Below are 13,561 nucleotides of genomic sequence, written 5' to 3'. Positions count from 1 at the left end.
TCCGTGCACTTTCCCACTCAACTCAACTCTCAACTAATTTTTATTTATATGGCACCTTTCATCTATTCAAGCATGCAGCCCAAAGTGCTTCACAGAATAACAGAGACAGAAAACGACAGAAACAGTTAAAATGATACAAGGCTAAAACAAGATAGAGGAATGTGATATGAAATACTTTAAAAACAAAAAATACAATAAAATCAATTTAAATAAAATAAAATAAATACCAGAAGAATAAAATACAATTATCAAACCGACCAGTCTAAAAGTAAGAAAAAATACTACAAAATTGAGCTCAATGTATTTAATCTGGCTAAACATAGGATCGCAGAGTCTGCTGGTAAACAATGTCAGATTGGTTTGCTGAGTGTAGCTAACACTATGAGAGCTAGCACCACCAGCCTTTAGTCCTACGTGAAGGTTAACATCCACATGCATGAGCTGGTTACACCTTGATCTGGTTGAGTGATTATACACCCGTTTAACCAGACTGCACACAACTTTATCTCCATTCTCTGGATCAAGATACTGACAAACCAGTCAATGAGGAACCAGCTCAAATAGTGGATCATAGTTGCTCCTTCTTTTCAAAGTGCTGTGTGATGTCAATGAACTGAGATAAGCAACAGTGTACCTCTGATAATTTGCCCAACTGCTTCCTTGAAATTAGCACATAATTACCACATTTACGAAAAACCTGGTGATTTGTCCACTAGTTTATATAACGGCCTCAATTATCTTTTTATGACCTGAATAGGAAAGAAGATAGGAGACCTAAGGCCGAGGAATGCTTCCCAGCAATACCCCCCACCACAAAGAAACTTTGCTTCCACTGGACAAGGAAGGAAACAAGGAAGGACGCTTTTTTTTATAAAAACATGCATTCCAGTCTAATCTGATTTACAAATACTTCTTCTGACATCCATAACAACTCATTACAAAGTATTCCATTTCCTTGTTTCCCTTCAGTACCCAACGCTCTCCCAATCAATACCTTTCTTTCCTTTGACCCACTGTCCAGAGGTAGGCTGTCCAAGTTACACAATATCATTTCGATGCTGAACAGGACATGGGACACATCTCTGATGACCAATGGGACTCCATTCTATCATCAATACATAAATCCTCCATCTGTGCTTGACACTGTCTACTTCAATTTAAGGTGGTCCACAGGGCTCACATGTCCAAGGTTAAGCTGTCCAGCATCTACTCCGATATAACTCCCACCTGTGACAAAGGAAAACTCTTCACCTTAGCCCTACTGTTGTCCTGTTTTGTGTTGGCAGTGGAGATAACCCCGATCTGACTTCAACAGAACACCGCATGGTCGCTTTTGCCTTGCTCTTGGCCAGATGTGAAATCCTACAAAAGGGTGCTGCTCTGCCCACGCTTGACCAGTGGTGTCAGGATGTAATGTCCTGTCTCAAACTTGAGATGTTACGTTTTTCTGTCAGTAGCTCAAAAAGGAAATTCTATGAGACATGGGAACCTTTCCCAACCTACTTTTATAACACTCAAACTAAATCATCATTAGATGAGCTTTGATCCGGTCCTTGGCATAAGAAGTAAGATCTGACTCTGTGTGATGCTCTGCAAACTAACTGTTAGATATTATGCCTACATTTTTTCAGGAGAGCTGGGGATTAGAGGGTGGGAAGGGCTATTGAGCTATATCAGGTATTACTGTCACTGCCAAAAGGACTTGTTTGTCTAACACGGGACTTCCACCAGATCCGTATCCGGTCTGTCTCCGATCCTCTGCGGTCCAGCTTCATGCTCTCTCATCAGTCACCACCCACCGGTTGTGTTTTCAGAACGAAGCATGGAGCAGGACCGCTGGACATCCGGGGTCATGTGACCAAGGTTTTCCCATGGCAATCACTGAATCAAGGATTCCCCTCCTCCTCTCCTCATCCATGTTGTCTTTCTGGTCCTCTGAAAACCACTGACCTGTTGACTCCAGGCCTGGCTCCGCTCATAATGACATTTTGTTGTTGTAGTTAAGTTTAAAAACGATCTAACGATAACACAGAGTGTTTTATTCTGAAAATGATCCGGATGTTTTCATTTTGTTTTGGTGCCTGACTTCTTGCCCCGCTCCATCTGCTGCGTCCTGTTCCAGCATTCGGCAAAAACAGGAGTCTTCGTATCTGATCGGTTGCATTTCGACCTGCCGGATCAGAGATGCAGCCTGAACGCAACTGAGCGGATCCAGTGGAAGTTAACACATTGACTAGAATAGGAACTAACCTATCAGATCCGGTGCCATGACGGATTGGACACAGACCGGAGACGGATCTGGTGGAATTTGGCCTTTACTTGTCCTGCACATTACTATACCATTTGTGGCAATGTGGAATATTACTGCCCAACCCTGGTGTTTTCTATGTTTAATTATTTTTTGTATTGTTGTGTTTTCTATATATATGTATATAAATACATATATGTGATGAAAACTCAATAATGATATTTAAAATATAAAAAGTGTGTTCCATTTGTGTTATGGTTTTTATTTAACCGGTGTAAAAAAAGAAATAAGATTGAACAGGTTAAAGCTCATTTCTAACTCGGCGTCTTTAAACAGAGTAAAATCAGTAAAAGGCACTATGGATTATAAAAACCTTACATTTAAAACTCTTGGACAAGAAACAAACTTGTGGTCAGTTAATAAGCCTCAATGGAAATATGAATTAAGTTAAAAGCTTTAAGAAAGAGTGAAGAAGAAGAAATACACAACAGTGAGAGAGGCCTGTAACCAGATCCCCCTTCTTGTGGTCGTTATCAGGTCCTTACCTAGCACCATGGTCATGTAGCGCTCCTCCACTCCAGCCTCCAGCAGCAGCGGGGGCACGTATGTGATCCCAGCTGCCACACAGATCTCCAGGCCACAGGTCAGGGAGTTCAGCAGGACGAGACGCCACTGAGACCTCCATCCAGTCATATTTACAGGGGCGGGCTCGCCTTTCTCCCCCTCTGGGATGGCCACTACTGGGGGCAGGGGAGGGGGGAGGGACAAGGGGGCGAGCGTGGGGAGGCAGATGGTGCCCCGGTGGGACCAGAGGGCTGTCGAGGAGGGACAGCAGCACAGTCACGTGGATGTCTCAGATGGCCTGGGGGATTCATCGTCCTGTCAGCATTCTGGATCTGAAGAAGACAGAAACAGGACAAAGTTTCAACAACTTTTCAACAGCCTGTGTTATACACTTTACAGCACGTCACACTTTGTTTTCTTTCCGCTGCTGTTACCAATCTGTCTCACTGATGCAACCTGAAATCAGACATCCAGGTGAAGAATGCAGGAATGGCCCGCTGTGAAGCCCTCGCAAACATTCACCGGCATCAGAATCCAATCAAAACAGATTCCAACATATTTTCTGGAAACACGGAAACAGCAGCGACAGTCACGAGGATGATATTGATACATTCTCAGCTCCACCACCAACAGATTCAGGACAGCAGGAACAACAACAGGCGGACATAGGAGATGAGTCAGCTGCAGAGACGTGGCAAACACACTCAGCCATTTGCCAGGAGAGTTCTTCTTACCCTGCTGCTTTGCTCATCTTTTTTAGTCTCAAAACATTCTCTGTTAGGGTTTGAACACCACTCTTAGAAGAGAGAGTCTTTAAGGTATAATTTCCCATCTCTTTTCATTCTACCTCTTCCTTTCCCTTTACTATAATAACTCTGTTATTAGTGGGAGGATCTAAAACACAGCCTTCTCTTTGCCAACCCTGCCATTAGTCTTATTATTCAGCTCTCTCACGTACTCCAGCCCGCCTTCGAGACATTTTCTAAGATTACTACCATTGTTCTGCTCAGTGTGCAAGAGACAATTTTAGCACCTGAGCAGAAGTGTCACTAGAAAGAGGCTGTGAAGCAGGAGGTGGATTAAGTCCCATGTGAGAGGGATGATGTTACACAGCATGTTTTACCCTGCTGGGCTTACAGCAGAAGCTTTAATGTAACGTAATGTAAAAAAGAAAAGTCATCTGCTGTTTCATCAAGGAGTCGTGTTCACGTCAGAGTTTAGGTTGTGTTTATAAAAGAAGAGCCAAACACTAAGTTGACACACGAGAACTGTCTCCTGGTTATTTTCTGCACATTATCCCACACTGACAGACGAGTCCACTACACCTCAAGGGATATTCTGTCCAGTGACAATAGCTTACACTCTCCATTTCATACATAATGGTAAGATAATCCCAAACATGTGAACTGATTTCAGTCTTTGAATAACTTAAATCACGTGTTGGACCAAAAAACGCCACGAAAGGCAAATTCAAAGACATTTAAGTAGAGAGGAAACAACATGTCCTGATGAAGCCACATGCCTTGAATACATATCTCTGAATCTGAATGTTGTTTGACCAAAAAACGCCACTAAAGGCAAATTCCAAGACATTTAAGTAGAGATGAAACGACATGTCCTGATGAAGCGACATGCCTTGAATACATATCTCTGCTTCCTGCTGAGCAAAATCAAAAAGCAGAACCAAGATCTCCACTGACGTCATCATCCTCCTCTGAGGTGTGAGTTCTTTTAAAGCAGAGGGAAAGAGCAGGAACAGTCAGAACAGCCGCAGAAACAGAAACAACAAGGTGCTATATTTGCATTCTGTGTGAAATTTCTCTGCCAATGCTGCCCATCTGTTCTCTGCCAGAAAGCAAAATCAATGTCATCATTTCCAACAGGACTTGGGTAACCACGGAGCTGTGCTCACTCAGTGAGTGATCTAATCAGATTCATGAAGCATTTCAGGGAAATGTATCCTCCGTTAGGTAACATGTTCAGAAATCTGCTGGCTAAGACGCGGAGACGGATATGAATAGTGATTTCTCAAGAATCCAGACATGTTAGGAGTATTGCGACATGAAGCTTCAACCATCAACTCAGCAGTCCTTCAATGTTACAGTCACGCACGCAAATCACTGTCAACACCAAGCGGCAACCTCTGGCCTCAAAATATGAAGCCCATGCGGAAGTGTTATAAACTGATATTCATTAAGAATCCACTTGAGACTGGCTGCAGAAACACTGGAAACCACATACACCCCAATTCAAAAATGACGATCTTTAATATTTAAAATAAACGTGTTTACAGCCTGGTTCAAAAAACAGCTTGGGTCTACATCGCTAATTTCTCTGTCAGCACACACTGTACGGGGGCAGAATTTGTTTATAACGCAAAAGTTAAGAAGATATTAAGATAATGAGTTTTTGTCCAAATAAGGACATGACTGACTTGATTGACAGGCGGGAACACTGTAGCCATTGGCTAGGAGGCTCAAACCCCGCCTCTTTACGTCACACTCTTTTTGATGAGTTCCCCATTACAAATATGGCTGCCGCTGACGTTTTGGCTCAAAACAGCGCTCAGGAACAGATGGGTGACGTCACAGATACTACGTCCATTATTTATACAGTCTATGGTCAACAGACTACAGCTCCTGTCCAGACCTCCTTGTGCCTGTCACATCACTGTAATCATAAACGTTATCTGAATGTCGTCAGTGATGCCATCAGGCTCCTCAAGCATTCACTCTGCCTCAGCCTGGTCTTCATGAGTCCTTTGATACTCGGGTTCTTTGAGAACCTGCGGGACAAAGCGACAGTGTGAGCAGGCTGGACCTCGCAGGGGCCTGGGTCACTGAGAAAGAGGACCATTTCACACCCGTCAGATCTCATTCCCACCCAGCCTTGGCGCACTGAAAGACACTCATCAGGGGACCAGCCTTTGCCCCTGCAGCCTGTCTGGCCACTACAACCCCCTACCAACATATTCTGTGTGTAAGTAAATGTACAATCACCCCCCTCTTCCTCCTCCCTCCTCATCTCTGCATTTCTCCCTCGTCCTTCCACAGCCCCTGAGGTCAGGCCCCGTCTCTGACCTGCATTCTAAGAGGAGCCTTTTGACATATCTGCCCACGACTGGTTATGCCTTTATGGTCCTGGAGTGTGAATGCCTCTATTGCCTCCCCAGCTGACTCTGTGTCAGACGTTCTCACAGAAAACAGAAAGGGCCCCCAGTGGCAAAAATAGAGAAATCGGATTGGTCCACCCAAGCAACCACAGCTTGTCTGGACGTCGGACCACATGTGAGTCAGATTCCAGGGTTTTGTAAATTGAATGGTTGCTGAAGTCTTGACCCGGGTGGCGATGGCAAGTGAGGGTCAGGACAGACGTGAGGGAGGACTGAGAGATGATTGCATGGATGTCAGTCCAGCTAGAATAAAGTGTTTGTTTTAAATCTGGTGGTCTCGGACCATCAGACCACTTGTGGCATCAGCAGAGAGCAGAACTTCATCCAGTCATTCCACCTGTCCCTTAAAGACACCACTGACTCTACAGTGTGCTCTGGTCTTGCCCTTCATCGTCTCCCCAGAGCCTTAGAGACACCAACATATGAACATGTTAGAGCAGAGGCTCCCACCATCCCCTCATGTGTTTAAACACTACAGTCTGAGCAGGGCAGAGAGAAGAGGTAGTGTTGGTGGGGGGCTTCTTTTGTCAGCTCTCCCACAGCTCCATTACTGAGCTCCATTCAGCCGCAGGCCCCTAAAAAACAGCTCTAATGACTCTGAGCGGTTTTTGTACAATACAAAACAGGCTTTGTATACATTGTGCCAGGGAGAGAAATGTGATATAGTGAGGTATCAAGTCTATTTCCAAGTCTTTTATTAACGCACAGTTCATATGGATGGTAGGACACAGAGGCTGTGTGTGTGTGTGTGTGTGTGTGTGTGTGTGTGTGTGTGTGTGTGTGTGCTGTTGGGTGGGCAGAGTGGAGGTGGGGGTCTCTCGAGCAGACAACAGGGTTTGGAAGCAAAGAGAGGAAGGAATTGCTCTGGGATGACATCACAGCCACAAGCAGTCACGGCTGTGGCTGCAGAAACCTCAGCAGGAGGGTCTGGCTGTGTTTGGCTCGGGCTGAATGGTTGCAGCACCGTGGCCTTCCTGCACAGTGACAGACCCGACTGTGTGCATGGAGGGACAGCAGGACCGGCTTTACTGCTTCCCTGCAAACCTCTCCCTGCTCTCTTAACAGCATATGCAATTTAAGATGAGGCAACCTTTAATGAATACTGCTCTACTTGTAATGCCTCCATAATATCAAGACCTCAGCGGCATGGGGGGAGCCAGACTCACGGCCAAATTCCACCATATCCGTCCCCGGTCCGTCACAGCACCGGATCTCATAAGTTTTAGTTCTAGTCAATGTGTTGTATCTGTTGTGGTCAGGCTGCGTCTCTAATCCGGCAGGTCAGAACACAACGGATCAGATACACAAGACTTCTATTTTTGCTGGATGCCGGAACATGACGCATCAATTAGCACAGAGCAGATGGAATGGGACAGGAAGTCAGGCACCAAAATAAAATGAAAACATCTGGTTAATTTTCAGAATAAAACACTCTGTGTTATCACCAGATCGTATTTCACTTAACTACAACAACAAACCGTCATGATGAGCGGAGCCAGGCCTGGAGTCAACAGGTCAGAGGTTTTCAGAGGACGATAAAGACAACATGGATGAAGAGAGGAGGAGAATCCTTGATTAAGTGATTACCGCGGGAATACCTCGGTCACATGTCTCCATCTGTCCGGCCGTCCTGTGGAGCCGGACCGCAGCAGATCGGAGACAGACCGGACACGGATCTGGTGGAAGTCCCCTGTCAGAGACCAGAATCCTCTGCAGGTCTGTCACTTTGAAGGAACGACACCCCCCTCCATAACTGGTCATGCATTTTCCCGTTGCCCGTTGGTGTTGTACTTTGCATACCTATTTGACTTTATACACCTCATGGCCTCTCTTTTAGTCACTCTACCATCCTAAATATTTCCATTTTCCCTTCTCGTGTATAATTCAAATTACTCTGGTCAGATATCAATGGACGAATCAGCTGCTATCACCTTGTACCGATGAACTGCTCTCTATTCTTCAGCACTCAATTCATCCACTGCCGTTCTTTTGCATTCACACAGATAAAGGAACTGCCTCAGAGCTCAGACAGAAAGCTTCTGTCAGCCTCAGGTCAGTTACACACATTTGACTGCTGGACTGATGATATGCATTTGTCTCAGACAGCCAAATTTACAACACAATGTTTGCTTTGTGGTAGTTTGAGATGGAAATATAAACCATGTGTGGAGTTGTTCCAGTGTGAGTCAGTTTCCTATCAGCTCAGCCTCTCAGTTGACTCAGACCTCAACATAAACTTAGTTTGGTTGTTATTCTTGAGTCTCTCCTTTTCCTCTTGTCTAGGTACAAATGTATGAAGTATGAAGATCTATATGATGCAATTTTAGGATATGCACAACTTTTTAAATAAGTTCAAAACACTTTCATCCATCAGAAACGACGTCTTTGCTCAAAAAAATCTTTGACTTTGTAAGCAGTTGTGTTGCATCTCAAGTTTACGTTTCACTCTTGCTGATCAACTAATCAAATCATCTTCTTTACTACATCCTGTTGAGAGTATCAGGGGACTGGAGCCAATCCCAGCAGTCAGGGTTCACCCTAGACTGAACAAGCAACCCTGGGTGCCGGTCAATCATAGGGCTGAATATACAGAGACAGACAACCATTCATGCACACACTCACAACTTCAGGTCATTCAGAGTGACCAGTAAACCTAATGAGCCTGAGTCTGGACTGTGGGAAGACGCCAGAGAACCAAGAGGGAACCCACGCATGCATGGAGAGAACAAGCAAACTTCACACATATACAAGGAAAACTGGCACCAACTCTTTGCTGGTCTAACCGCAAACCGCTTACGTCAGGGGCGAGGGCCGAAGGGCGAGGGGCAGGGTTGCTGTGACTAAAAAGACAAACCAAACAAGTTTATCACCATTCTCCTGCAGCGAAAAAATAACAAAGATGAAGCTAATTGATTCGTTGGCTAAGCAGTGGTCTCCTTGGGGTTTGGTCCTCGCAGGAGATCCAAAACAAGCTGGAGGGATCGACAAGGACTAAATCCATTTTAGAAGAGACCCGGCGCGAGCAGTGACGTAGAAGTGACATCATGACGTGGCTCTTTCACAGGCTTGAGCAGGTGGTAAAACAAACTGGTGCCAAGTTGGTTTGCAAGTTAAACCAGCTCCAACCCAGTGCGAGCACCGGCCCTGAACTAGATCTAGGTTAGCGTTGGTGAGAAAGGGGTAATAAAGGCTCCTGTCTGGACAGGGATCCGAAGCAGGAACCCTGTAACTACTCCACCATCCTGTAGCCCAATTACATTCCCCACTCCCTCAGTTGGTCCCTGTCATACGAGTCATTTTTGGACATGTGTGAAGGGACATTCAGAGAGCAGAGGAGTACATCACAACATCGTGTTCAGTTGAATTCACTGACAATCGAACTGAAGCAGAGTGTGCCAGAGCACAGAGTCCACTGAATGGAGCCACGATGTCCTGCATTAAGACTTTTCATGCAAATCACACCACTCATCAATTCAAGTGGATCTAACCCTGACCCCCGAGGTCAGCTTAGTTTCTATCACTCTACTTCACTTCCATCACAGAATGTGTTAGCAGAGTACACAGCATGTCATATTGTTGCTCCAAGACTGCACTGACTGATACTAACAAAAACACATACACACATGTAAGTGTACCAGGAGGACTCACTGCAGTGTGAACAACTTTCAGATGCAACTTCAAGGTAATGTTTGACATGTTAACAGTTATTATCATGCTTTTTATCCCTTTATTTGGGAGGATAGGGTGGTGGATAGACTTGCAAATAGAGAAGATAGAGTGTTAAATGATACGCAGCAGAGGGCCGAGAGTGAGAGTGGAACCCATAGACTGTATAAATAATGGACGTAGTATCCGTGATGACATCCATCTGTTTCTGAAGCGCTGTTTTGAAGCCAATCATTGGCGGGAGCCATATTGGAAATGCTGAACTCAACCTAACTGCTGTCTAGCAAGTGTGAGGTAAAGAGGCGGGCTTTGAGCCTCCTAGCCAACACAGTGTTCCCACCGGTCAATGAAGTCAGCTGTGCCTCTTGTAATGGTAAACTCGTAATCTAAATATCTTCTAATTTGCCGCGTTATGAAAAAATTCACCCCAGACTACACTCGTTTTTTGTACCAGGCTGTAAACATGTTTATTTCTGCTGTAAAGATCAGCTTTTTGAATTGGTGTGTATGTGTTTTAGAGTACTTCCGGAGCCAGCCTCAAGTGGAGACTCGAGGAACTGCAGTTTCCACTTTGGCTTAAATTCTCATGGCTGGAGGTTGCCGCTTGGTGGAAACTAGGGCCTCAGTAGATAGGGCACAGGATGAACCACTGAGCTAAACCAGTGCCCCAACAACATTTCCAAACATTTGGACACCTGGCTTTCTTACTGTGTTAAATACTTATTTCTGATTGGTCAAAACATCTTGATAACAGCAATATTAGATATAATAAATTCTGCATAACAAGACCAAAGCCTGACAGGTCATATCAAATCAATCCGCGGGAAACTGTTCCGGCACATTTTACTTCTGATCATTCGCACAGAGGCAAAAACATTAGCTTCCATTAGCATGCTACATTTGTACTGTAATATCTGATCTCGATCATAGCGGATCCTGTCCTCTAATCCAGCTTGGCATTGCGGTTCAGTCTCACCCTGTCAGGGTTTTAATTAACATAACTACCCGTTCACCGTGCATTACCCCTTTCTTATCCCTGCAGAGACCTTTATCTTAGGTGGAATAATTCTCCTTCTATAATTTACAGACATCTACCTTTTCTAATGCTGTCTTCCTTTGTGTACACCTCTCCTTCATTCATTCGTACCAGCTGTTTAACGTCTTTCTGTGACCTATCATCCAGACGAGGACACAGTCAGACCTCTGGAGTCCAAACACAGCGTTCCCCTCTGCGTCAGACGGCCTGGATAATAACACGGAACTTGTTTGAGTACGACAATAAAAACTTTAGTGTTTGATTTGTGTTGGGCCTCTCCTCACTTAAAAGGCAGCTCTGACTTTGCTGACCCTACCCCCCGGCCTGTAATCTTAAGCCCACATCCGTCAGTGTGACCTCCGACCCTGCCTTTCACTGCGAATCATGTGACCAACCAACATTTCAAAGCTGCTAATACTCTCTTCCTCCTGTACTGTCCACCGCCCTTAAATTAAAAGTCAACCTGTCACCTGTTATTTTAAGGACTGCCGCTCAGAGAAGTGCGACACATTGACATATTTCTTATAATGGGGCAGGAAGGACGACCTTGTCTTACTTTGAAGGGTCTAATAAAACTCATCTCTGTGCCAAAATGTGAAGTCCTCTTTCCATCCCTGCACCTAATTAAGACGATGGCTCAGAATAAATCCCTGAGGTTTCAAAGACCCAAAAAGATGACAGGAAGCTAATAGTTCATGGCTCCTGAGAGAGAAATGTCATCAGTGTCGTCAAGAGTTATTTTAATAAGTGAGTATAATACCAGGAAAACCTACGCAGTACATTTATCCTTCATATACAGTCATCTACATTCTCAGATTCTGCTTTAAAGAGTCTGTACATGCAGGACCAGACTTTGGAAAGTGTTCTGGTTTCTGCTTGTGGTACATTTGTAGCAGAAACACAATCCCTTACAGTGTTCTGTCAAGATGTGTTACTTTGTCAAAGAATCCTACAGTAGCATGAATCAGCCGTAGAACACAATCTCTTCTTGATCAAAAATTCAAACTTCAGGGCGTGGATTCAGCCTTATGTTTAAGTTGCACGCCCATATAGCGGACAGCCCCTTTCACACGTCATTTCCCCTAAGGTATAACTTTAAAAAAAATTAAAACTTGCAACAAATCTGCTCAACGCTGAAAGCCACCTACCATCTACCAACTTCAAGGAATGCATCATAAGTGATCAATCAAACCTCCATTCAACAAACCTTTCAAAGTAGCTCTTCTCTCCTTCATAAAGAAAGACCGGACAAAGCTTGTATTTTTACTTTTCACAAATCTGCATCATGATGATTACTTCCACTAACTTAAGGCTTGTTCACCGCAAGTAACTCACAAGAGGATCCTTTTGTTTCCATGTCCTCTGCTCTAAAGTAAACAGGAGTGGAGTGTCTGTGTAACTTTATGTCTACTCTGAAGCTGAAACTCACCAGACACAGATAAACAGGCGCTCTTTGAGGGAATGACATGAATCACAATATAAGGGCGTTTATTTTGCAGACATGTCTGCAGGGGCGAATTTCACTTTGCCTCTAATCAGAGCACACACACTGTGAGCTGTAATCAAAGCAGAGAAGATGACCATGATTCTGAGAGACCTAAGCTGACCTCACTATTTCTGAGGGGACTTGAGAGTGGCAACCAAGTGGCAACCTCTGGTTTTAAAATATGAAGCCCATGTGGAAGTGTTATAAACTGCAGTTCATCGAGCGTCCACTTGAGGTTGGCTGCAAACCACCGGAAACCACATACACACCAATTCAAAAAAGACGATCTTCACAGCAGAAATAAACATGTACAGCCTGGTTCAAAAAACAGTTTATGTCTGGATAGCTCATTTCTCTATCAGCACACACTGTAAGGGGGGTGAAATTTTCATAACGCGGCAATTTCGAAGAAATTAAGATTATGAGTTTTCCATTATGAGAGGCACAGCTGACTTGATGAAAGACAGGAACACTGTAGCTGTTAGCGAAAATGCTTTACCTCATACTAGCTCGGACGAAGTTAGGTTGAGTTCAGCATTTCCAATATGGGACCCGCCAATGATCGGCTTCAAAACAGCGCTTCAGAAACAGATGGATGATGTCACGGATACTACGTCCATTATTCATACAGTCTACGGTGGCAACACAGAGATACTCAAATACTGTTAGGAACAACTTTTCTACTGTAAGGGGCTCCATCAGACATCACACACAGAAACACACACATCACACTTATCAGGTGAGCAGCAGAGGAATGCAGTCAAGGTTTAGATAGCCTGCTGTTGTGTGTGGGAGTCTGTGTGTGTGTGTTGCATGAGGTGAATCCAGGGGAGCTTGCACTTCCGTCTCCACACAGTAGAATGACTCCAGCAGGAGCTCGGGGAGTGACTGTTATCATTTTGGCCCATGCAAATCACACAACAATGAGGAGCAGCAGAGTTCAGCCATGCAGCCTCTTGTGAGTCAATGTGGCTGATAACGTGCCTCCCTACGGTCCCAGGCTTTCCAGTCACTGAAAACCCATTGTGTGGAGGTGAAAGGGCTAATAGGAGGGAATGCAGACGCTAATGAGTTTTCATTCAACCATGATCATGTGTGTTTACATTTAGTTAACAGAGCAGGCAGGGCTTTTTAAGGACTAATAAACAAGCTCTTAGCTAGTGGAAGATGGTGCGTCTGATCAACACTAAGAAGTCATGACATCTTATCACTTTCTAATAACACAGATAGTTTTAAAATAGATCACTGCCAACATTCAGTCCAAGCCAATATCAATCAAACTTAATGCTCCCAGCAGATTTCATAAACAGCATTATTTAGAAGAAGGTTAAATCATGAATACACCTTTAGACTTGCATCATGGTGTTAAATAAGGCTGGTTTGGCTAAC

The 13,561-nt window shown here is 44.4% G+C and overlaps 1 protein-coding gene across 4 annotated transcripts in view; it reads right to left on the bottom strand.

Annotated features, from left to right (window-relative positions):
- slc45a3 (solute carrier family 45 member 3) overlaps positions 1–13,561 on the bottom strand; it is a 53,363-nt gene that overhangs the window by 14,534 nt on the left and 25,268 nt on the right. For all 4 annotated transcript variants that reach the window (XM_034685578.1, XM_034685577.1, XM_034685576.1 and 1 more), the window contains one exon: positions 2,794–3,144. In XM_034685578.1, coding sequence (XP_034541469.1) covers positions 2,794–2,941 — 148 coding nt within the window. In that variant the 5' untranslated portion in view covers positions 2,942–3,144. The remainder of the gene's footprint in view (positions 1–2,793; positions 3,145–13,561) is intronic.

Source organism: Notolabrus celidotus, chromosome 6 (genome assembly GCF_009762535.1).
Source record: "Notolabrus celidotus isolate fNotCel1 chromosome 6, fNotCel1.pri, whole genome shotgun sequence".
NCBI lineage: Eukaryota > Metazoa > Chordata > Actinopteri > Labriformes > Labridae > Notolabrus > Notolabrus celidotus.
The sequence above is the reverse complement of the archived record's forward strand: the minus strand, read 5'-3'. Positions and strand labels throughout refer to the sequence as shown.